Source organism: Papilio machaon, chromosome 1, assembly GCF_912999745.1.
Source record: "Papilio machaon chromosome 1, ilPapMach1.1, whole genome shotgun sequence".
In the NCBI taxonomy this organism is placed as follows: Eukaryota; Metazoa; Arthropoda; class Insecta; order Lepidoptera; family Papilionidae; genus Papilio; species Papilio machaon.
The window spans coordinates 6,410,926-6,432,339 of record NC_059986.1 but is presented as its reverse complement, the minus strand read 5'-3'; the positions used below and the strand labels follow the sequence as shown (position 1 = coordinate 6,432,339).

The 21,414-nt window shown below is 33.8% G+C and overlaps 3 protein-coding genes across 5 annotated transcripts; 2 read left to right on the top strand and 1 right to left on the bottom strand.

Annotated features, from left to right (window-relative positions):
- The first annotated feature begins 83 nt into the window (after nucleotides 1-83).
- LOC106719983 (peroxisomal N(1)-acetyl-spermine/spermidine oxidase) lies at nucleotides 84-1,968 on the top strand. Its single transcript, XM_014514478.2, has 2 exons — nucleotides 84-592; nucleotides 666-1,968. Exons 1-2 carry the CDS (start codon nucleotides 315-317, stop codon nucleotides 1,966-1,968), a joined length of 1,581 nt encoding a protein of 526 aa, XP_014369964.2. The 5' UTR covers nucleotides 84-314.
- Nucleotides 1,969-2,177: 209 nt separating this feature from the next.
- On the bottom strand, nucleotides 2,178-4,144 carry LOC106719914 (BTB/POZ domain-containing protein 9). Of its 3 annotated transcripts, XM_014514399.2 has the most exons (3): nucleotides 4,104-4,144; nucleotides 3,844-3,959; nucleotides 2,178-3,577 (listed from the first exon to the last, which is right to left on the bottom strand). In XM_014514399.2, the coding sequence occupies exon 3, from the start codon at nucleotides 3,575-3,577 to the stop codon at nucleotides 2,231-2,233; it is 1,347 nt and encodes a 448-aa protein (XP_014369885.2). In that variant the 5' UTR covers nucleotides 3,844-3,959; nucleotides 4,104-4,144; the 3' UTR covers nucleotides 2,178-2,230. The 3 variants fall into 3 exon arrangements, with proteins under 3 accessions (XP_014369885.2, XP_014369884.2, XP_014369886.2); XM_014514398.2 differs by lacking the exon at nucleotides 4,104-4,144 and having other exon boundaries at nucleotides 3,844-4,016; XM_014514400.2 differs by lacking the exons at nucleotides 3,844-3,959; nucleotides 4,104-4,144 and adding an exon at nucleotides 3,698-3,829.
- An 8,596-nt stretch (nucleotides 4,145-12,740) lies between these two features.
- On the top strand, nucleotides 12,741-21,176 carry LOC106719787. Its single transcript, XM_045680317.1, has 12 exons — nucleotides 12,741-12,942; nucleotides 13,277-13,344; nucleotides 13,708-13,831; nucleotides 14,718-14,816; nucleotides 15,224-15,356; nucleotides 15,495-15,658; nucleotides 15,789-15,840; nucleotides 16,107-18,887; nucleotides 18,972-19,505; nucleotides 19,598-19,777; nucleotides 19,984-20,235; nucleotides 20,842-21,176. The coding sequence occupies exons 1-12, from the start codon at nucleotides 12,868-12,870 to the stop codon at nucleotides 21,039-21,041; spliced, it is 4,662 nt and encodes a 1,553-aa protein (XP_045536273.1). The 5' UTR covers nucleotides 12,741-12,867; the 3' UTR covers nucleotides 21,042-21,176.
- The last annotated feature ends 238 nt before the right edge of the window (nucleotides 21,177-21,414 follow it).

Sequence of the window (21,414 nt, the reverse complement as noted above, 5' to 3'; positions counted from 1 at the left end):
CCAAGATCCGTTGAGCAGTTCCGGAGATACCTTCAAACAAACATCCATCTATCTAAACTTTCGCATTTATAATATGAGTAAAGTTTTATATACTGTGGGGAAAATATAGCTATTACGATTCATACAAGCCTTAAATAAGAATGTTGGCCATTTAAGGTTAAAAAAAGAGGATAAATTTTGCCATACAATGTCACTCGGTTGTCTTTTCTATAAATACAACAACTTTACTTTTTTGCAATAATAGTTTCGGAATAAATAGCAAGATTAAAATGCAATGGTGTTGTAATTAATCAAAGTAATGAAAATTTAACAAGATGAAATTATCACGTGTAAAATTGTTCTGTAACAAGGGTCTGTACAAGTTATTTATACTACCGAAGGAGTGGACAGTGATCGTGACGGCATGTCGAGCGAGGAGCACCGCCGTCACCACGGGGCAGGAACAGTGCTTTCTCGATTCGTGCAGCATAAAGCCAAGCATTCGCGAACCGCGAGTAATTATCGTAGGAGCCGGAATAGCTGGTCTTTCGGCGGCCCATAGACTGACACAATGCGGCATATGCAATTTTAACGTTTTGGAAGCAAAAGAAAGGTAATAGTTATTATGTATTACCTATATATAACTTGTCAGCAATTTAGGTGTATAATATTTAATGTGTTTGCAGGCCCGGTGGACGTATTCACTCGTGTTGGCTCGGAGATTCAATCATAGAAATGGGTGCTGAGTGGATTCACGGCGCTTGTTTACCCAATTCTGTATACACGCTAGCGTCACAAGATCGGCTACTCCAAGCACCCTTACCTCGCCTGGACAATTCCCGTGGTTTATTTTGTACAAGCGAGGGGCGCGCCGTGGATCTGCCGGTCACCATCACTGCCTATCACACATTCAGACAAATCGAGCAGCAGGCCGCTAATTTGTTTAGATTAGGCGGTGAGAAGATGCACGGTACACTGCTTAACTTCTTCGGTTTGCGTATACAACAAGAACTGTACAATTTTCCCGAGGACCAAAGGTATGACGCCGCTCGAGTAATGTTTGGCTTGACTAATATTTTACGAAATAGATGCGGGGACGACTTGTCGCTCGTCAGTGCGGACCAATACGGCAGCTACATAGAACTGCCAGGTGGCAGCGTGCGCGTGCCGCTGGGGTATGTGGGCGTGTTGGCGCCGCTGCTGCGAGGACTGCCGGACAATAGTGTAAAGTATAATAAAGCCGTAAATATTATACGATGGGGTCGAGGCCAGGCGGGTACCGGCCGAGCTCTAGTCAAGTGTTGTGATGGTGAAGAGATCACATGCGACTATGTCATCGTTACCGTTTCCCTAGGATGCCTTAAATGTCAAGCGGATAAGCTGTTTGCACCGCCTCTTCCTTCGTGTAAATTGGATGCTATATGTAGTTTGGGTTTTGGACTCAGTGACAAAGTATTTATGGAATATAAAGAACCGTTCTGGGTGTGCCATGAGGGTAACATGAAGTTAGCATGGTCAGCCGAAGAATTACAATGCAGAAACGACTGGACGGATGGAGTCTGCGCAATCGACGAACTACCCGGCAGCAAACACGTTCTGTGTGCTTGGATTTCCGGACAGGAGGCGGCTGTTATGGAGTCTAAAGCCGACATCGACGTTGTCGAAGGACTCACGAAGCTACTGCGACGCTTTACCGGAAACCCTTGCCTGCCATACCCACAAATGATGTTGCGATCCCGCTGGGCTTCAGATCCGCATTTCTGTGGAGCATACTCATACATGAGCTGTTGTTCTATGGTGAGCCACCAATGTGAATTGGGTAACCCGGTGCCGGGACCTTGTGACCCCCAACCTCCTATACTATTGTTCGCCGGTGAAGCAACTCTCCCTGGGTATTTCTCAACTGTCCATGGAGCAAGACTAAGTGGAATTCGTGAAGCCGAGCGCATTATATTGCTAACAAAAAAATTCAATGGTCCACCACCTTAATAATTTTTTTTTTAAATTTGGATCTATTTTTTTATATCTTTACTAGTAAAATTTTTAGAGGATGGTATATTGATGTCTTATATTCCATATTTGTAATTTAATAAGTAATTTTAAAATTTTATAGTGTATAATTGTGAAATAAAACACTTATGTTTAAATTGTCTTTTATTTTAAAATAATCTAAAATTAAATAAATAAGTACATATCTGTCTAAATTAAGTTCACCATAAGTTACACCATATTCCATGCAATACACATCAAATTACAGACAAAATTTCAAACCTCTTAAAAAACTACCATAATTATCAGAGGATGAAAATACATCTTCAAATTCCAAATAAATTCTATTGCTGGTGTAGGCCGTATCTCTGCATTGAATGCCGTATGAAAATGAAAACATATTGTCATCTCTCGGCCAATGGAAACATATTTTATACCAGTTATCTTTTTTAATAAAACATGGTTGTTTAAATTCAATATCAATGTTGGAATCATAATCTACATTGTTGTTATATCTATATTGTGCAATGACACTATTGTCAGAGGCACATATCAATGAAATTGAAACATTTTCATGGTATTGTTTTGGTGTGTTGTTACAAAAGTTCAATACTGGTGTCATCCTCGATGGTATATTTAGATAATTAATAAATATTGATTTATTAGTTTTTAATTTACAAAGGACATAGTTATGAGTTGAATCTATAATAGCTGGAGTGGCAGATCTTACAGGACTACGATGACATAAATACCATTGCAGTTTCAATGGATTCCTTGGTATCATGACAGTACTAATGGTGTCCATTATATTATTGGTGCATAAAACACTACATTCATTTAACATTTTCTTAATATACTCAAATTCTTGAGGTAGAAGTAAGCTATTTGCATTTGTAACAATTTCATCCAAATTGTTTGCAGATAATGATAAAAACCTTAATAATTGAAACAATCCATTTTTAATTAACACATCTCTTCGATTTGTAAAATCAACAGGAATGTTGTTCATTTCACAGTAATAAGTACTCCACTCAAAAGTAAATTTAATAAGTTCTTTTTCTGGTATATTCATATTGTCACTTGTAAGAATTTTTTGCAAACAAAAACTTGTAATATTTCTCTTATTTTCTTTGAGTAGATATGCAGCATGTTCACAGAACAACCGAAGTGAAGAAGATAGTAATTGTTTATCTTGCATGTAATCAGGGTAATTTAAAATTGTAATAACATTATCTATGTTTACATTTGATTGTACATACTTTATGCATACTTCTGACAAGTGGTCTAGTAAATATTTTCTTGAAACATATAGTAATTCAAAGGCTTCCTCAATTGATGATATTTCTACTTTGTCAGTGTATATGTAATTTAATAATTGTTGAAAAATCTCAGGCTCAATGTCAGTTATAACAATTTCACTGTTAGTTGAGAGGGGCCCATAAAACATAGCTTCAAATACGGGACTGCTTATTCCTAGTATTAATTTATGTGCTTTGAATTTTTTATCACACACCAAAAATGTACAATCACTCCACTCATAAGACACCAAAAGCTTGTTAACGCGGTCGTAGAGGCTATTATTTCTTAATTCGCCCATTTTATAACCCATCTGTAACACACGATTCATATATGTATTTTTCTTAAAAAATTTACAGTGACATCATTGTAGGACTTCTAAACTTAAAATAACTGGACTTCTAATTAAAACCATTATAACTGTCTGTTTTACCTGTTTTGCGTCCGATTATAACCTTGAACTTGATCAAGTCCAATGACCAAAACTTGTTGAGAATAGGATGTTTATCATACACCTGGTACGAAAGCCTTTGACTTATTTATTTATCATATGACAGAAGAAATAAAAAACGTACTAACCTTCAATATGATTATCAAGTGCCAAGTATATGTACACTTTAATGCAGTAATATCAGTGTATTACAATTCCAAAATATAACGCGAATATTTATGTTGTGTTTGCAAACAATATTTTGCTATATTATGGAAGGAATTTTAAAATTTTAATGAGATGTGTACCAACATTTAAAATAAAACGGATAATTGTTATATTTTAAATGTAACTCAGACATTTAAAATGTAACTTAATACCGTTTATGAAAATTAACTTATAACTTTACTTAATAATTAGCACTATGAAGAAAAACAAAGTGAACCACAACTCACAACTTAAAGAATTATGTTTGCAATCAGCAGTGTTGCCAATACTACGAAGTAGTTACATTACATACTCTTTGGTGTTGCCAATGAAAATTTTTATTTTTACCTGGCCAAGGCCGCAGCGTATGGAAGCTCAGATGAAGAATTATATAGATATGACACGCGCGTTCACCCGTAAGGGACAGATAGAGAGTAATATAGACTATACCTATATATATGTAAAAGGATTGGGGTTACCAGTTATTTGTTTTGTCCCGAAAATGAATAATTACGATATAATTTAATATAGACCAATTTATATATTCCCAATTAAATTGTAATTAATAAACGTAATAAATATAAAAAACAATGCGTAATTTTTGTTTATGTGACTAAGATTACATAAACAGATTTTTTTAGTAATACTTAGTCAGGTCATAAATTCTGTTACATGTTTAATATAAAATAATTGAAACAAGTTTATTCATTATGTGACCATTTATATACCAAAATGAACTTAACAAAACATAGATTCTTATGACACTAAAGTTTATTCAAAATGACATCCGTGATTTTGAATGCAGGCCTTCAATCTGCTCGGCCAGTCGTCTATCACAGCACGAACGAGGTCCATGTCAATATCGGCGGCTGCCTTAATCAAGGATGTCTTGAGTGACTCCAAAAAAAGAATTTCCCGATATTTTTTTCCCGCGTACCGCTTCAACAAAGCGCGGCATCTCTTCAGTCTTAGGTCCATTAGACGAGCATTCAAACGATGTCCTATTTTTCTTCGATATGCACGAAGCCCTAAGTCTTCATAAAAAGCTACAAAAAACATACCAATATTATAGTCATATAATTTTAAATTACTCTGTATATCATTACAGTGAACACTACATGTAAAACTACTTAATATTAAACTATTTTGATTGTAATTTCTAAGAAACAAAATTTACATGGGACAAATTAAAATCATACTCTTTAAAATCAACGGGATAAGAAAGTATCAAATATTTAAAAACACAGCATATACCAGAATTAAAAACTCCTTTTGAAATCTGTTGAAAATAGTATAAAAAATGTGAATTGTTTCATTTATATACATTATACATACTATAATTTATTTCCCCTAAATTCAGGGTAATTTTTACGACAAGATGGTGGTATTATTTTTACGGGTAATAACCAACCAATTTGAAAAGAAGTTTAATATGGCCGCTTGTTTCCCAGATCCACAGTATATTATTTGACACAAATGACATCTGCGTTTGGGCGCATAATGTTCGAAAAATACTATTTTATTTTAGCTGATTTTACCCGTATTTTAACATATTAGTTATTACAAAGACTGTAAAGAACAACTAGTTTGTATTTTCTTCCTTATTTTGTATGAATACATGTGAATAGGTGCGTAGTTTCAGTACTTACGAGTGAAAGGTTATGTTTTTCTCTTTTCGCTCACTACGGCTTTTACAACCGACAATACAGCAGTATACCATGTTTTATAAACTTTACCTTACTAAAACTGTAATATCAAAATATTTTTGCACAATTACAGCCACTAAGTACTCACAGTTTTCGAAAAATAGCACGAATGTCAAACTTTGTTAGGGACAACCTAGGTTGTTTGTAGGGGACAACCTTTGTTCCAAACAAACCCCAAAGCCTGGTACGCAGAAAGGGACAGAAGATAGTTATCCCTGTCTTTGTCACGTTACAGGAATTGGGTATAACTGTATCTCTCTCACTCACGGTATTATTATTACCGTGTCATAGACTTGTATGGAAGAAGATCAACGGCGTGGGCCGTATCTGTGTTGCCAATTAAGCTTTTTACCCGGCTGGTTCATTGCGGAAAAAAAGCCGTGATTGTATGGAATATCAGCGGTGAGCCGTAGCACTGCTTAAAAATTTTGCAACATTCTTCAAATTACGCTGTTTTAACTTTTTTAATCATTACATTGTTTCCAAATTGAGTATTTTTTTTGTAAAAATCATAATAATCTAAACTTTCTTATGCATTAATATTTTTAGAAAATAACATTTTTCCGGTAAAAAGTCATAGCCCGGGAGCCAGGTACATTTTCGGTCAATTATTTCTTCTCGAGCGAAACTTCGTAAAATGCTTAAGGGACTTATACTATGAATACTCGCGACCATCAGCTGCGACTCCGTGGGTGTGATGGGCAGTGGCAGCCTCCCACGCATGGAGAAAAACATTTTTTTTTTAGTCATTTCCTCTCATCTGAAAATTTAACAGAGTATTGTTTATGTAGTATTTTGAAAGAAAAACATAGTCAGCTGACCATAACACGGTGGATTATACGTCAGCTGGCTCCTTGAACATGAAAAAAAAAACATTTTCAACTAAAAATTTACCTGGTGATCGTTTATATGCTACTATGAATGAAAATTAATGTCAGCTTGCTGTATCTCAGTGGAAAGTTTGTCACCTTGAAAGGTATAACGTAACAGCATCTATGACCTACTGAAACTTATCAGCTGACGACTTTTCCCTTGACTTACCGCTAGCTGATTTTTTTTTATTATTTATTAGAGTATTTTAAAAATTCTCTGATAAATTTTCATCAAGCCTCAACCGATCTGGAAGAAATTTGGCAAGGATATAGAACATTTTCTGGAAGAACATTATAGGCTACTAATTAAGTTTCTTTTAAATCCGCGCGACCGAAGTCGCGGGTGACAGCTAGTATGGAATAAAACTGAACCATAGAGATCTGATATGGCAGAAGTGCAGCGATGCTCTGTGGACTGACCTGTACAAATGGACTGGCTAAATGACGCAATGTTTCGTGCCTATTTGACTATCGTCATTTTGGCGCTGATGGCAGTGGTTTGCAACGGTGGTGTGCATGGGAACTAACAATATGGATAGAATTGACTGTCACGTAACTTCAATGCGAGTTGAAATTGGAACGATACAAAAGCTGTCATTTCCAAGCAATCGCCTATACACTTATAGTGATTAGTAGCTCTGCGTGAAAAATAGGTGAAAAACAAACTGAAAACACGAGCTGAAAAAAACGCGGGAAACCTTCGAATTTGGCGGGCGCGGTTTTTGATTGAAATTTTTGTAAAATTGTAATTTTGGGGTAATAAGTGATCAGAATAGTTAAAACTTGTCTTTATTTGTAATTTTTATCCTTATTTACATTTTTCTTTTACTTTCTCCGAGTCGGGGTAAGTATTTTATATTTCTATGAACGAGCCACCGGACCCTGGGGGTACGGCGCCCCCAGCGGGGGCATATGTTACGATCTCAAATGAATCCGGAATGGATTCTGACTGTTCCCTTATCTCAAAAAGAAAACTGAAGCGCAGCCATCTATACAAAATATGTAAAAGTTGCAACAAAAAAAAACGTAAAAGTAACTCGGAACCAGGAAGAAATACCGATTGTCACTGTAGCGAACAATTTTCTGAAATCCCAATGGATATACCAGCTCCTTGTCAAATCCCTAATGTTCCTTCTTTAACTGAAGATCACTCTTTACCCGGACCTTCTAATATTTCTTCTAAAGACCCCACACAAATTGGTAGGGCTACTTATGATGCTAATGACCACGGCCCGTATATAGTTCACGTCCAGAAAATTCAATCCGCAGATGACGACGGTGTAACTTTACATCCAGTTGTATTTGGTAGATATTTAAAAAAGAATCTTGTACAAAATATAGTAAATGGAAGCTTAAAGCGTATTGGGAGAAATAAAATGACAATTTCGTTTAACCATTATACAGATGCTAACAACTTTCTCTCTTCGAACAGCTTAGCTATGAACAAAATGAAGGCGTTTATCCCAACATTTAATGTTACTAGGATGGGTTTAGTTCGGGGAGTCCCAACTGAGTGGTCTCCTGAAGATATTATAGAAAACACTAATGTACCCATTGGGTGCGGGCAAATTCTAAAAGTCAGAAGACTAAACTATAAAGTCACAATAAATAACACACCCACATGGAAACCATCGCAAACAGTTGTGTTTACATTTGATGGTCAAGTTTTACCTAAACGTGTATTCATGTGTTACAATTCTATGCCTGTTAAATTATATATATACCCGACTATCCAATGCTTTAACTGTTGCCGCTTTGGGCACACCAAGGTCCAATGCAGGTCAAAGCCCAGATGTTACAAGTGTGGTCAGGCCCACACTGGAGATACTTGTAAAGTGGAGGAAGATAGTGGTTCTTGTTGTTTATGCTCTGGACTACACTTTGCTTCAAACAAAAAATGCCCAGAGTATGTGAGACAGACAAATATTAAAGTAACAATGGCAGAAAATAGTATATCTTATGTTGAAGCGTCAAAATTACATCCCCCTATTTCTAAATCATTTGCTGATATTGTATCCTCTCTCCCAATTAAATCTGTTCCTGGTGGAAATACAGTATTGCCTGGTTCACCGCCTCCACGTACCATATCTTATAAAAAAACAGTCTTCACTAAACCCAGAACTCCGCCTAAACACAGTAAAGGTTTTGATCATGTAGCTCATGAATCTCTTGTAAGGGACTACAATATGCCAGAGCCTTCTAATGGATGTGCATTACCATCATCCCCTAAGGCAAACTCACAACAGACAATAGCAGAGTTACTTACTACATTAATCAATTTACTTTCTCAACCAAATTTATCTATACCGTCCCACGCTGCTAATTTAACTCATAATTACACTGACATTAATAAGGGCCAACATGGAGAGGTTAGTTCAATGGAACTGCCGCAGTATGATAAACAAAAAGCATGAAATATTACATATTATAAATACTTTTCATCCTTTTATTTTTTCTCTATCTGAAACCTGGTTAAAGCCAGATTATGTGTTCAGAATTCCTGGTTATTCATGTTTAAGAGAAGACAGGACTGATGGGTATGGTGGTGTGTGCCTACTCATCAGAAATTCGAGCACCTTTTCTTCTTTCCCTCTTCCTTCACACAGTGATAGCTTTTCTATCATTGCAGCTATTGTTGATAATATCTGCTTTGTCTCTATTTATGTTCCCCATCCCTCCTTACAAATCTTCAATGAAATCAAAAACTTAATTTCCGTTCTTCCGCAGCCCTTCATGATTCTGGGTGATTTTAACTCTCATCACACATCTTGGGGAAGTTCAGTTTCTAATAGTTATGGCCATGTATTATTGGATATCTTAGACATGTATAATCTGTGCATTTTAAACTCGGGTTCTCCGACTCGCCTCACAAAGCCTGGTGAAGCAATTAGTGCCATTGACCTGTCCATCTGTACTCCTAATTTAGCATCTTCTCTATCTTGGTCTACTTTGTGCTCCACTTACAATAGTGATCACTATCCCATACTTATTTCATTTCCCTGTAAAAAAAAGAGTAAAACTATTATTCAAAAATCTCGTCTTAAACACAAAATCATAGACTCTAAATGGAGTCAATATACTTCATTAGTAGAAGAGAAAATTAATAATTGCTCAGAGGTTAATGTCACTGATAATAATCATTTCAAAGCTATTTTGTTAGAATCGGCTGATAAAGTTTTTCCAAAGAAAAATCCGCGTAGCAATAAATTGTCATCTCCACCATGGTGGGATGAAGAATGTACCACTGCTATAAAAAAACGCAAGGCAGCTGAGCATAATTATCGCAATAATATGTCTATGGATAACTACGAGGCGCTAATGACTGTAATGAAAGAGGTTAAAAAACTTTTTAAAAAAAAGAAATTTGAGGGATGGAGGAAATTTTGTAGTACTTTATCACCTGAAACACATGCTACTGTCATTTGGCGAAATATCAAAAGATTTAGATCAGCTGTCAATCCTTCTAACGCGTCGTTACTTCCTATAGAATTAGCTGATCAATTCCTTGACCACTTGGTTCCTCCGTCGGCTCCACTTAAAGTTCATATCCATTCTCCTATACAAAATAAGTCCGATGCCCCTTCCTCTCTAAATCTACCTTTCACTTTAGCTGAGTTAAAAGGCGTATTAAATCACGTCAAAGACAGTGCTCCTGGAGAAGATGGGATTCCATATTCCTTTTTATCTCACCTTGGCGAAAATGGACTAAATCACTTTTTAAATCAAATAAATAAAACTCTTTTAACAGGTGACATTCCATCATCTTGGCTAAGTCAAATAGTGTTACCATTTTTAAAACCGTCTAAGCTACAATTTGATATCAAATCTTATCGTCCAATAGTTTTGTCATCGACAATCACAAAAGTTCTTGAACATTTAATTAAAAATAGGCTTGAATGGTATATAGAAAATAATGAACATCTATCCCAAAGTCAATTTGGATTTCGAAAAGGTAAAAGTGTGAGTGACAATTTAGGCATATTAATAACGGACATTCGTAATGCTTTCTCAGATAAAAAGTCAGTAGTAGCCGCTTTCTTGGACATTAATTCGGCTTATGATAATGTTCTATTACATATTTTAAAAAGTAAATTAGACAAATTAAAGGTTCCTTATTTTTTAACTAATTTAATTGTAAATCTTCTTTCGGAGAGGAAAATTATTTTAGATATTGGCGAGTCTTACATGCCCAGTAGGCTGGTTTGGAGGGGCTTACCACAAGGGTCTGTTTTGAGTCCTTTATTGTACAATATTTATACATACGACCTAGAAGGTTCAATCGGAGACTCAGTTAGTTTATTACAATATGCCGATGACTTGGTTATTTATGCCTCTGATATGTCTGTTGGTACTGCTGAACAACATATTTCCTCCTCTTTGTCTTCTCTAAAAATCTGGATGGATGGTAATGGCCTAGATCTGTCCCCCTCAAAAAGTACCGTAGTACTTTTCACTAAATCTCGAACTCCTCCCCTACTTACTATAACATATGATGGCGATATATTACCCGTTAAAAATCAAGTAAAATTCTTGGGAGTTATTCTTGATTCAAAACTAACAGGTCAACCACACTGCGAATTTGTAGTTGGTAAATGTGAGCGAAACTTGAACATGTTGAGATGTCTTAGTGGCGTTTGGTGGGGTGCTCACCCGGCCACACTGAGGTTGGTGTATAATGCTGTCATTAGAAGTGTACTGGACTTTGGAACCTTTTTCTTAGATCCAGGCAATGTAGCTGGGTTTAAAAAATTAGATGTCATTCAGACGAAAGCGTTGAGAATTGTAGCCGGGGCAATGAAATCTAGTCCCGTTAATGCTTTACAAATAGAATGTTGTGACCCCCCTTTAAAATTAAGACGACAATATCTATCTGATAGGTTTATTTTTAAAATCGTCCAGTTCCATAATCATCCCCTAATTTCCAAACTGGAGTATCTTTCTCAAAAATTACCCTCTTCACATAAACCTTTACCTTGTCTTGTTAAAAGTTTCTTAAAATTCAAACAACTACAAGCGCCAACGCATTCTTTTCGTGTACTTCCCCTATTTAGTTCTCCTTATGACTCTCTTCTTCTTTATCCGGATATTTGTTTCTCTCTTGGTATTAAAAAATCTGATTTCAATGCTAATATAAATTTTAATTACAATGTCAATAGTAAATGGCCTAACTGGCATCAAATTTATACAGATGCATCTAAACACTCCACTGGGTGTGTTGGTGTTGGATTGTATCATAAACAGTACAATATAGTTCAGAAAATTAAATTACCTCCAGAATCGTCGGTCTTTACCGGTGAATGTTTTGGACTACTAAAAGCTCTTGAATATGTGCTTTGTTTCAAACTCAAAAAAACCGTTATATTCACTGATTCCTTAAGCGCATTACAGAGCTTAGCAAAATTTTCTCTAAAACTTAACCCTTTTTTTCATGTAATATTTGAATGTAAGAGAAAGTTGTTGCATTGTCAATTACACAACTATTTAGTATCATTTTGTTGGATACCTAGTCACTGCGGCATATCTGGAAATATAAAGGCTGACAGTTTGGCCAACAGTGCTACTGCGACTGGTGACGTATACCCGTATAAGAATTTTGGACATGATCTTACTGCTTTACCTGGCATATATCTCCACAATTCGTGGAATATAGGTTGGGAAGAGAGCGGCCGGATCAAGGGTCGTTTCTTGTATAATATACAGTCTTCCGTTCCCAGGAAGCCATGGTTTGCTAAATTGTCATTTGGTAAAACCGCCACTTCTACTATAATTCGAATGCGTCTGGGACATAACAGTCTTCCGGTTCATTTACACAAACTTGGCATCGTAAGTAGTACCGCCTGTGAGTGTGGTGAGAGCTATTCTGACCTGAACCATGTTTTCTTTTCTTGCCCTAAATATGACCATTCTTTCGTATATACTTCTTTAGTATCTCTTTCCGTTCCTCTTCCTACCAACATTTCCTTACTTCTTAGAGATTTTAATCCCCGTGTATATAATATTATAAATAGGTTTATTGTAAATAATAACATTAAAATTTAATTTAATTTTCTTTTTCCCCTTATAAAATTATTCTGATCCTTTAGTAAACTCAATTCGATTTTAATTATTTATTTTATTTCGCGATAAGTTTCCTACGTTTTTTGATACGCATAGTCTGTAAATGAGTAAAATGGCGAATCAAAAAATCATTCCACCTGACGTTGGCTAAATGCACAAACCGTGCCAAAGCCAAAAATAAAAAGAAGAAGAAGAAAACACGAGCTGCTCGAGCCTGGCCCGCGCGCCGGTTTTTGTGTCAGTGTGGTGTGTTTGAGATGTTTCCAAATGTAAATCAATTATGTGAAGGATTTTTAATTATTTGAAAGACCTAATATAATCTTGGTTAATTATGCCTTCTACTTTAGATGAGAGTGGTTGCCCAATGTACAGTATTTTGATGGACAATAATAGTTCTAATGTTGCGGTGAGTTTTTAGGTTATTTATTTATCCAATCGTAGTTTTTGTGTTATCATGTTCTGGTTTTCTTATTTTATTATAAATAAATAGAGTAAAATGAGCGTAACATTGTCTCAATTCAGTTCCTATATCTTAAATTCACTATCAAAACTGAAGTAATCGACTTCAACTACATGAATTTTTATTATCGAAAACCTAGCATGAAGAAGCAAAAGTTTTGCAAATGTCTTACGTTTAATGTGTCATTATTTGTATAAATTTAATATTTTGATATTAGAGATAGTTACATTAATTAACTAGACTTATCAATTAATAATTTTATTATTATCATTGTGAACAGGTACAATGTGATCCCAAGAAACAATATGAAAATATAAGTTATGTTAAACAAAAAATGTTGGAAACTGAGTAAGTGTTAATTTGTTTAAATTTCCTTTAGTAATCTTAATGTCGTGGGACAACCCCATAGCCAGATTTTGAAATGTTTTGTCCCACTAGTTTAAATGATTATTCATTTGGTCTTTGGTGGTTTTGGATACATGAGGCATTACTTACTGTACACTGTTTCTCAACATGATGCACAATTTTGCATATTCATTAATTTTTTTTTTGAGAATAATTCACCAGAATCTGAGATTTAACCTCTTAAAATGCGATGTCCGGGTAGCAAATTCTCATATGATTACATTTTTCTGTGGCCAGACAGATTAAAAGTTAATGCAGGATTTAGGCCAAACACAATTTTTGATAAGCCATAACTATTTCTTTCAGTTTTATTATAAGACAATACAAAAAGAATGTTCTATTTGAAAAATCAGGAGGATTTGATAGATTGAATTCACCAGATGGATATACTGAAGATTGCACTTTCAATGTTGCTGCAACTAATGAATTGGTAATTATTATAAATTTACTTTTATGTCATAAAAATATAAAATTAATCACATGAAACATATAACTTTTCATATTAAATTACATATATATTTGGAAACACAAAATAATAAACCCAATGGTCTTTAGATACGTCTTAACTATGCATTTGATAAGGAAATGTAATATAATTTTTTTATGTTATGTAGAAATATTTTTGTGTCTTGAACACTTTTCAGTTAAAAGATGAAATTTTTAAATATAGGTTATCAATACATAGTATAAAACAAAGTCGCTTTCGCTGTATGTCCGTATGTATGCTTAGATCTTTAAAACTACGCAACGGATTTTGACGCGGTTTTTTTTAATAGATAGAGTGATTCTTAAGGAAGGTTTGTATGTATAATAAATGCATAATATAGTAGAGAAACACTGATAAATTTAAAGTTTTCTAATGTGATGTCGTAAATAAGCACGTTTTTTTGCGCTTATATTGCAAACGCTGGCTGAACCCTACGAGATAGACCAAAATAATGTACTACAGTATTGTTCACCTTAAAAAGTTCAACAAAAAAGTCCGCGATGGTATATGTCTATCTCTTAGGGATAACCCAGCATAACCATTTTTATTCTTTTGCGAAGTGATTTTAAACAATACAGCATTAATCCTTATCCATTTAAGTACCTTAAATAAATTGTGCATTTATTCTGTAGTAGGTATATTTTGCATTGCACCCGTGCGAAGCCGGGGCGGGTCGCTAGTATTCAATAATTAAACATTAATAGCTTAAAGCAGAAATTAAAAAATTTTAAAGTATAAATTTTATTTGTTAAATTAAATTCAGTGATATTTTTTGATTTAATATCAATGTTAAAATATACAAAATAATAACTATGATGTTATACCACAGGCAGTGGGGCTATCAAAGGAGAAAGCGGAACTGGAAGTGAGATTGGCTTCTACTGAAATCAAAATTCAGGAAATGAAATCTCATATTAATCAACTTCAGGTGAGTAAACATGTTAAAAAAATATTTTTAAAGGAACAACTGATCATGTGATTGTGGGTTTGAACCCCGGCATTCAACTATTCCATTAATCCAGCATAATTCTCGAGTATTAATAAATTAAAAAAAAATCTGCTTATATTTTTAAAAATTAGATTCCTTTCCAAGGTTTGTTTTTATAACACACTTGCCCAATATATATCACATTTTTAACAATATATATCAGTTCATGTATGAAATTTATACAAAGAGTATAAATTACTCCAACTTTTTTTTTTATCTATAACAACTTCATCTTTTAGTGAAACACATTTGAAAGTATGAAGTCAAAAGTGGCTTAGCGACTGTTCTAAAAAAAAATTTGATGTCATTTTTTTTTTTTCATTCAATAAATTTTTTTTATGTTACAGATGCTGGTTACTGAATATGAAACACAAATAGAAGCTTTGAAAATAGAAAATCAACTACAAAAATGTAATACTAAAGAATACAACAATATGATTAATGATATATGTCTGTTACGAGACATTGTACTAGGCAAAAGTATGTATTATATCATAAAATTATAAGCTAATAAGTTGAGCTATATTTGTATGATAATATGATCCTAGCGTTCATAATTGTGATTTATTTTTAACACTATTAAGTCTTTTACTCTTATTTTTCTGTTTTTTTTTTCAGAAAAGATGCAAACTAGACATAAAAAGGTTTTAAAAAAGTATGATAAATATAAATCAACTGCAAGTGATAATGCCTCTGAAGGTAGTGTCGATGAATTGGACATATTTAATCAATCATCAACAGGAAAGGCTTCAAAAAAATCATCTAAAAACAAAACTAGTCAGGTACAATAAAATTATAATATATATATGTTTTAACCACTGGACAATTAATGTAATATTTGAAGGGTAGTGTTATCAAAAGGAGCGGCCCATGAAAAGTAAAAAATAATATAAAGATTTTTATTTGTTTCAGGCAAAGGGCTTATTGATCGAAACAAACACTGCAAGTAAAAAGATAGAAAAGGGTAAGTGGGAAAAAATTTAGTATTTAGCGTTTTTTTTTTAATTTAAAAATAATTACTTTTGTAAAATTATTAATATTTTAAATTATTTTTTTTGTGCTTTGTTAATAGTGGATCACATCTTTCCAAAGTGTAAAACAGATTTAAAAAAAATAAAAATCTTTCCAAAGTGTTAAAATAACTACATATTACGATAATTTTGTCGTCGCTTAGTAACAATTTGTTAGTAATCAATTTCATATAAGTTGTAATCTTATTTTTTTTTACAGGCAATAAGTTATTGATACATGTTAATGGTCGTCAAGATTCCGATTCTGGCAATGAAATCATTAATGAAGATTCTGGTTTCAGTTCGTTTGGTAACAGCCCAGATTATTATCCAACTAATAGTCCTTGTAGTACAAGTTTGGTGCTAAAAGAGAAGAAAAATTATGTCGATATTGCTACTAGTCCTATAACTGTTCAGAAAGAAGTTGAAGTTATAACACATCCTTTAGATATTATAGAAAACCACCAGTGTATATCATGCAGTCAATTAAGTAATAATCTTCAAACAGAGAAGACCTATTCCGATATAGCTACTAGTCCACTCACAGTGCAGGAATATGTAATTGAAATTGTTAGTTCAGATAAAGATTCTACTGATACTGATAATCTATCAAGTGAAAGAAGTCAAAATGAGAAGCCTGTTTCTGATGAACCTAACAGAATCAATACAGTACAAGAAAATCAAGTAGAAATCAATGATGAAGCTCAAGACTGTGCAACAGCAGAACAATTAGCCTGTTCTGAAATGGAAAATTATTTAAATGATTTAGATGAAATTGTGAGTGACCAACCATTGAATGATAGACCACAAGAAGAAAAAAATACTGGTAAAGCTAATGAAACCAGTACTGTTCAGGAAAATCTAGAAGATATAATGAATGATGATAAAGATAATGTGTCTTTATGTGATTCGGATATTATAGAAGGATGTCTGTTTGGACAAGATAGCTTCGAAACCGATATTCCATTAGATAACGAAACAAATCAGAAACACTTTTCCGATGTAGCAACTAGTCCTATAACAGTACAAGGAAAATTGGTAGAAATCGCAACTAGTCCTGTACAATTTATAGACTGCATACCTAACAACTTGCATGATGAAGTAACTATCAAGAAAGCTACATTTGCAAATAGGCATGTTGATAAAAACAAAACAATTGGAATAAACACTATACAAATTAAACAGCGCGAAATAGCAACTAGTCCTATTAAATTTGATCATATTCCTGGTGATCAGGAAAGTACAATAAGATTAAGCGAACGAGAATGTCTAGAACTCAATAATAGTAAAAATAATAATAATTGTATTGACTGTGAGGTAGAAAGTATTTTAAGAACGATGCGACTAGATTGTGAATTAATAACACCCATTCCTAAATCGCCATCTAAATCACAAAAAGTAGAAACTAATTTTGCCACTTGCCACAGGTGCCAAGATATGGCGAAGCTTGAGAAGGAAAATAAAAACTTACAGTTAACACTTCAGGAAATCGCAAAATCAATGTCTAACATGACATGGTTAATAAAAAGCAGAGGAGTCTTAGTAAATAATAATTTACATAATGATAATAAAGAATCTTGTGATTTCGTAATGGACGATTTTACTCCACCGATCGCGTCTAATGTAAATATTCGAGACTGCAATAATGCACCAGAAAATATAACAAATGATTTACTAAGTTCAGTAGCTATTAGAAACAAAGCGAAAGTAGCTGATATTATAAAAATATTAGAATTTGGCGAAAATGAAAATCACCTTAATAACAATAAAATTTTAAATAATGAACATCAACCACTATCAAATATACCAATTTCAAATTCAATTCAAAAATGTGACAACAAAAACCCAGTAAGCAATAAACAAGTCCTAAATAAGTCAAATGAAACCGCATCAGACAGATTACATAGCGAAGAGATAAACGAAGATCAACCTATTTCAAATACAGATTTAATAAAATCATGTGAAGTTCAGAAGGATATTGATGAAAATGATATAGACCAAAGTTGTAACATGAATGTCGATGAACAAAATGTATCTCAATCGCCCACCAAAAAGGTTAAAAAGGTTATAAAATTGACGAAATTAGAGAAATGGAAGAGAAAATTGCTTCCAAAGTCTAAAATCCGAAGAGAATTAACTCCACCAATCAGAAAAGATAAGAAAAGGAAACAGATTTTAAAGAAGAAAGTAATAGTAAATGAATCACCTAAACCAGCTATAGATACTAATGCAGCATATAAAAAAGCCGTTGAAGTAATGGCCGAATTAAGAGATAAGGAAAAGAATAAAACCGTAACAAAACCATGTGTAGTCAAAGCTTTAGAAAAGAGAAATGAATGCAACCAAGAAGTACTTATTGTACTCTCTAAATGTGATGATATTATTCAAAAACAAACATGTGAGGTTGAAGAAACAACTGCAATAAATGATAATACTGTGCAAAAAGAAACACATGTTACTGTAGAAAAAAATCCTACCTCACCATCTGTTACTACAAGAAGTCGTAGTAAACGGTTGTCTTCAGAACTTTTTAATAGTCCAAAGAAAGACAGCAAACGAGATGAGCAAGTTGAATTGTCATTAGAAAAAGAGAATTCTACAAGTCCTGTTCGCAGAGGACGGAAACGTCGTGCGTCCGACAGATCTGAGAGTACACCTAAAAGGTTACTACGAGGATCTGCCATGCAAGAGTCTAGCATAAATAAGACTGATAATTCTAATACAGAAGTAATTAAATCATTGCATAAAGATTCTGAACCTATTGTCGTTAGGAGAACCTCGAGTCGCTTATCTTCACTTAATTTAAAAGACCCTGAGCGTAGTCTAAAAGAAATTATTAATTACAATGATCTAGATGTTCTAACTGGACCTACATTACCTGAAAACAATGAGCAACAAACTTGTGTACCAGAAAAGATGAACCCTAAAGACAGCATTCTGTGTAGAATGTTAGAAAAATATGCAAGAACTTCAGTTAAATTCCAAGCCAAGAAAATACCAGGTATGTACAAATCTAACTGCTATTTGCCGATAATATAATAATTATTTTTTGATGTACAATTTAAAAAAAAACTTAAATTTTCAGAAGCTAAAGTAAATATGATCGCACGGAAACTCGAAGAAGACATTGCAAATATTATAACAATACCTCAATATGAAGCAAAGAATGCAATGAATGATTTAGTTGATGAAATACAACATTGTGACAAGAAGGTGTTTGTGACGGGGCTTATGAAGTATTTGAAAGAGCCAGCACGTAAAGACGAGCTGTTTAACAAAGTGATTGCCCCGCCAGCTCCGCTAATGACCAAATCTGAACAAGTCCTACTATATATACTGAAGCAATTACAAGCTTGTTGGGCTCCACTAAACATTGTAGAAACTATAATGAAAACTATAGAATTCTCTCTATTTCAATTAAATCATACACCAGAGTTCGGAATAGTTGAGAGTCTGTCACATTTCTATGCCGTTCTCTGTAGATATTTCTCAGTCAAGAGTCGTCTACGTCTATTCATGTTGGACGCTATGTACTGCATTCAGTTCAAATCAGTGGCACTTATAAAGCAATGTCTTGAAGTTTGGATGCATATTTTACCTTTGGCTCATATGGGAATGGGTAATATTTTTTTTTATTGTGATGTACAAGAATCACAGATTATTTCAATCTTTCCTTATTAGCTATAATAATGCTTGTGTTTATTTTTTCAGCAAAATGCCCGCTAGTTATGTGTTTAATATATCTGTTACACTTTTTCAAATGTGAGGATAAATTTAACCGAGTTCAAGAAATAAGAGAAATATTGAGCCGGAAATACTTTTACCAAGTTAAAGAGTGGACCGAACCAAAAATGTTGGAAATGTTTAAGAACGCATTATTAGAATTATGTGGTAAGTATCATGTTTTATTATTATTTTCATGTTACATTTTTCATAAGACAATGTTTATTAAAGTGGATTTCCATTATCAATAAGTTCCTTTTGACAAAAACATGTTCTAAAACAAATGTTTAAGCAATGAAATTTTATATTAATAGCATATCTATCAATTATGACGATTTAGTAAAACCTTGAACTTACTGTAAATTTTTTTTTAGAAATTCCAGTTGAAAAGAAAATGCTTCGATTGGCATTTATCATTCTTGCAAAGCGCAGAGGTCCACATTGGACCCAAAAGTATATAATCAAAGATATGATCCAGCCTCTCATAGAAAAGGCAGGTGTACCAGATAAAGTGAAGGAGTTTTGTGTGTCAATACTTGGACCACTGATGAAGCCTTATCCTAATGACATGAGAGTGCATTGTGAGGTTGTTGTCAATCAGCTAATGGAAATGTTAGATCATAACGGTAAGATACTTTTATCATACATGATTTATAATGGCCAAGGAATTTTACCTTTATTATATTGTTATACGCCTTTGTTCATCATAACATCTATTGTTTTAAACAATTTCATATTAAGCAGTTTCAACTAAGTGAGGTTGATAAGATAAAGCGTCGGTAGCTCAGGGGTTAAGCATTTGATTTGCAATCTGAAGGTCCTGGGTTCAAATCCCGCCATGTACAAATATGTTTTTCGATTTACATATGTACATTTATTCAACGTTCTTACGGTGAAGGAAGACGTCGTGGTATAACCTGCACATTTCTGAGAAGAATTCAAAGATATGTGTGAAGTCAACCCGCACTGGGCAAGCGTGGTTGACTATGTCCTAGTCACCCCTAACTTGTTGTAGGCTCCGAGCTCCTCAGTGGGGACGTATAGTGAGCTGATGATGATGAACTGTGTATGGCATTTAAATAGATGTAATTGAGTTTCTGATTTAGTGTTTTTTATAACAACAGAGCAACAGCAACAACAGAGAGAGAGCCCAACAACAGAGCATAAACATAAAAATTAAATTAAATGATTATTAAATGAATATAACTGAGAAATAACCTTTATATTTCCAGCTAAACCCAGTATGCAAGAGGCTATTTTCACAAGTTTACTGTACATGAGGCGGCACAATCCGTCGCGCGTCAACCAGGCGCTGTTCACTTGGAGCCCGCGACACCTGACTCCAGAACTCGAACATCTGCTGAAAGACTACGTCAGAGAGAAGCCCGCTAAAGTATGGAAACATATACTGTCAAAGATTACCATTATATAAATATAGTGTAATGTAATTTTTTTTTAAAGTAAATAACCAATTTAGTGAGGAGAACAGTTCAGTTATCAAGTGTTTTAGTCGTTAAGATGGCGGATCTGTATTTCTTTTGAAATTTTTACCCATTTTTTTTATTTTTATGTGACAGTATTAAGACTAATTATGTGGAAATATCCAATGTCTTTTATTGTACAATATTTTTGTTTTATTTATTGAAAGTGTATAAAATTCTATGTCGAAAGTTAAAAATACTTTTATTCCACAACTAATCTATTAATCCAAATCACTTAAAAAAATCTGCATGATTCAATATTGATTTGATTTTATAAAATTGACAGTAATTTTATAAAACATTGTTTTTCAAACACACATGTAA

What these genes read in the sequence shown, in the direction of transcription:
- LOC106719983 (XM_014514478.2), top strand. Translation starts at nt 315, where the DNA reads ATGAAATTATCACGTGTAAAATTGTTCTGTAACAAGGGTCTGTACAAG. An exon ending in GTTTTGGAAGCAAAAGAAAG is followed by an intron (nt 593 to 665) that starts GTAATAGTTATT and finishes ATGTGTTTGCAG; the next exon opens with GCCCGGTGGACGTATTCACT.
- LOC106719914 (XM_014514399.2), bottom strand. Translation starts at nt 3,577, where the DNA reads ATGGGTTATAAAATGGGCGAATTAAGAAATAATAGCCTCTACGACCGC.
- LOC106719787 (XM_045680317.1), top strand. Translation starts at nt 12,868, where the DNA reads ATGCCTTCTACTTTAGATGAGAGTGGTTGCCCAATGTACAGTATTTTG. An exon ending in CAAAAAATGTTGGAAACTGA is followed by an intron (nt 13,345 to 13,707) that starts GTAAGTGTTAAT and finishes TATTTCTTTCAG; the next exon opens with TTTTATTATAAGACAATACA. An exon ending in CTCATATTAATCAACTTCAG is followed by an intron (nt 14,817 to 15,223) that starts GTGAGTAAACAT and finishes TTTATGTTACAG; the next exon opens with ATGCTGGTTACTGAATATGA.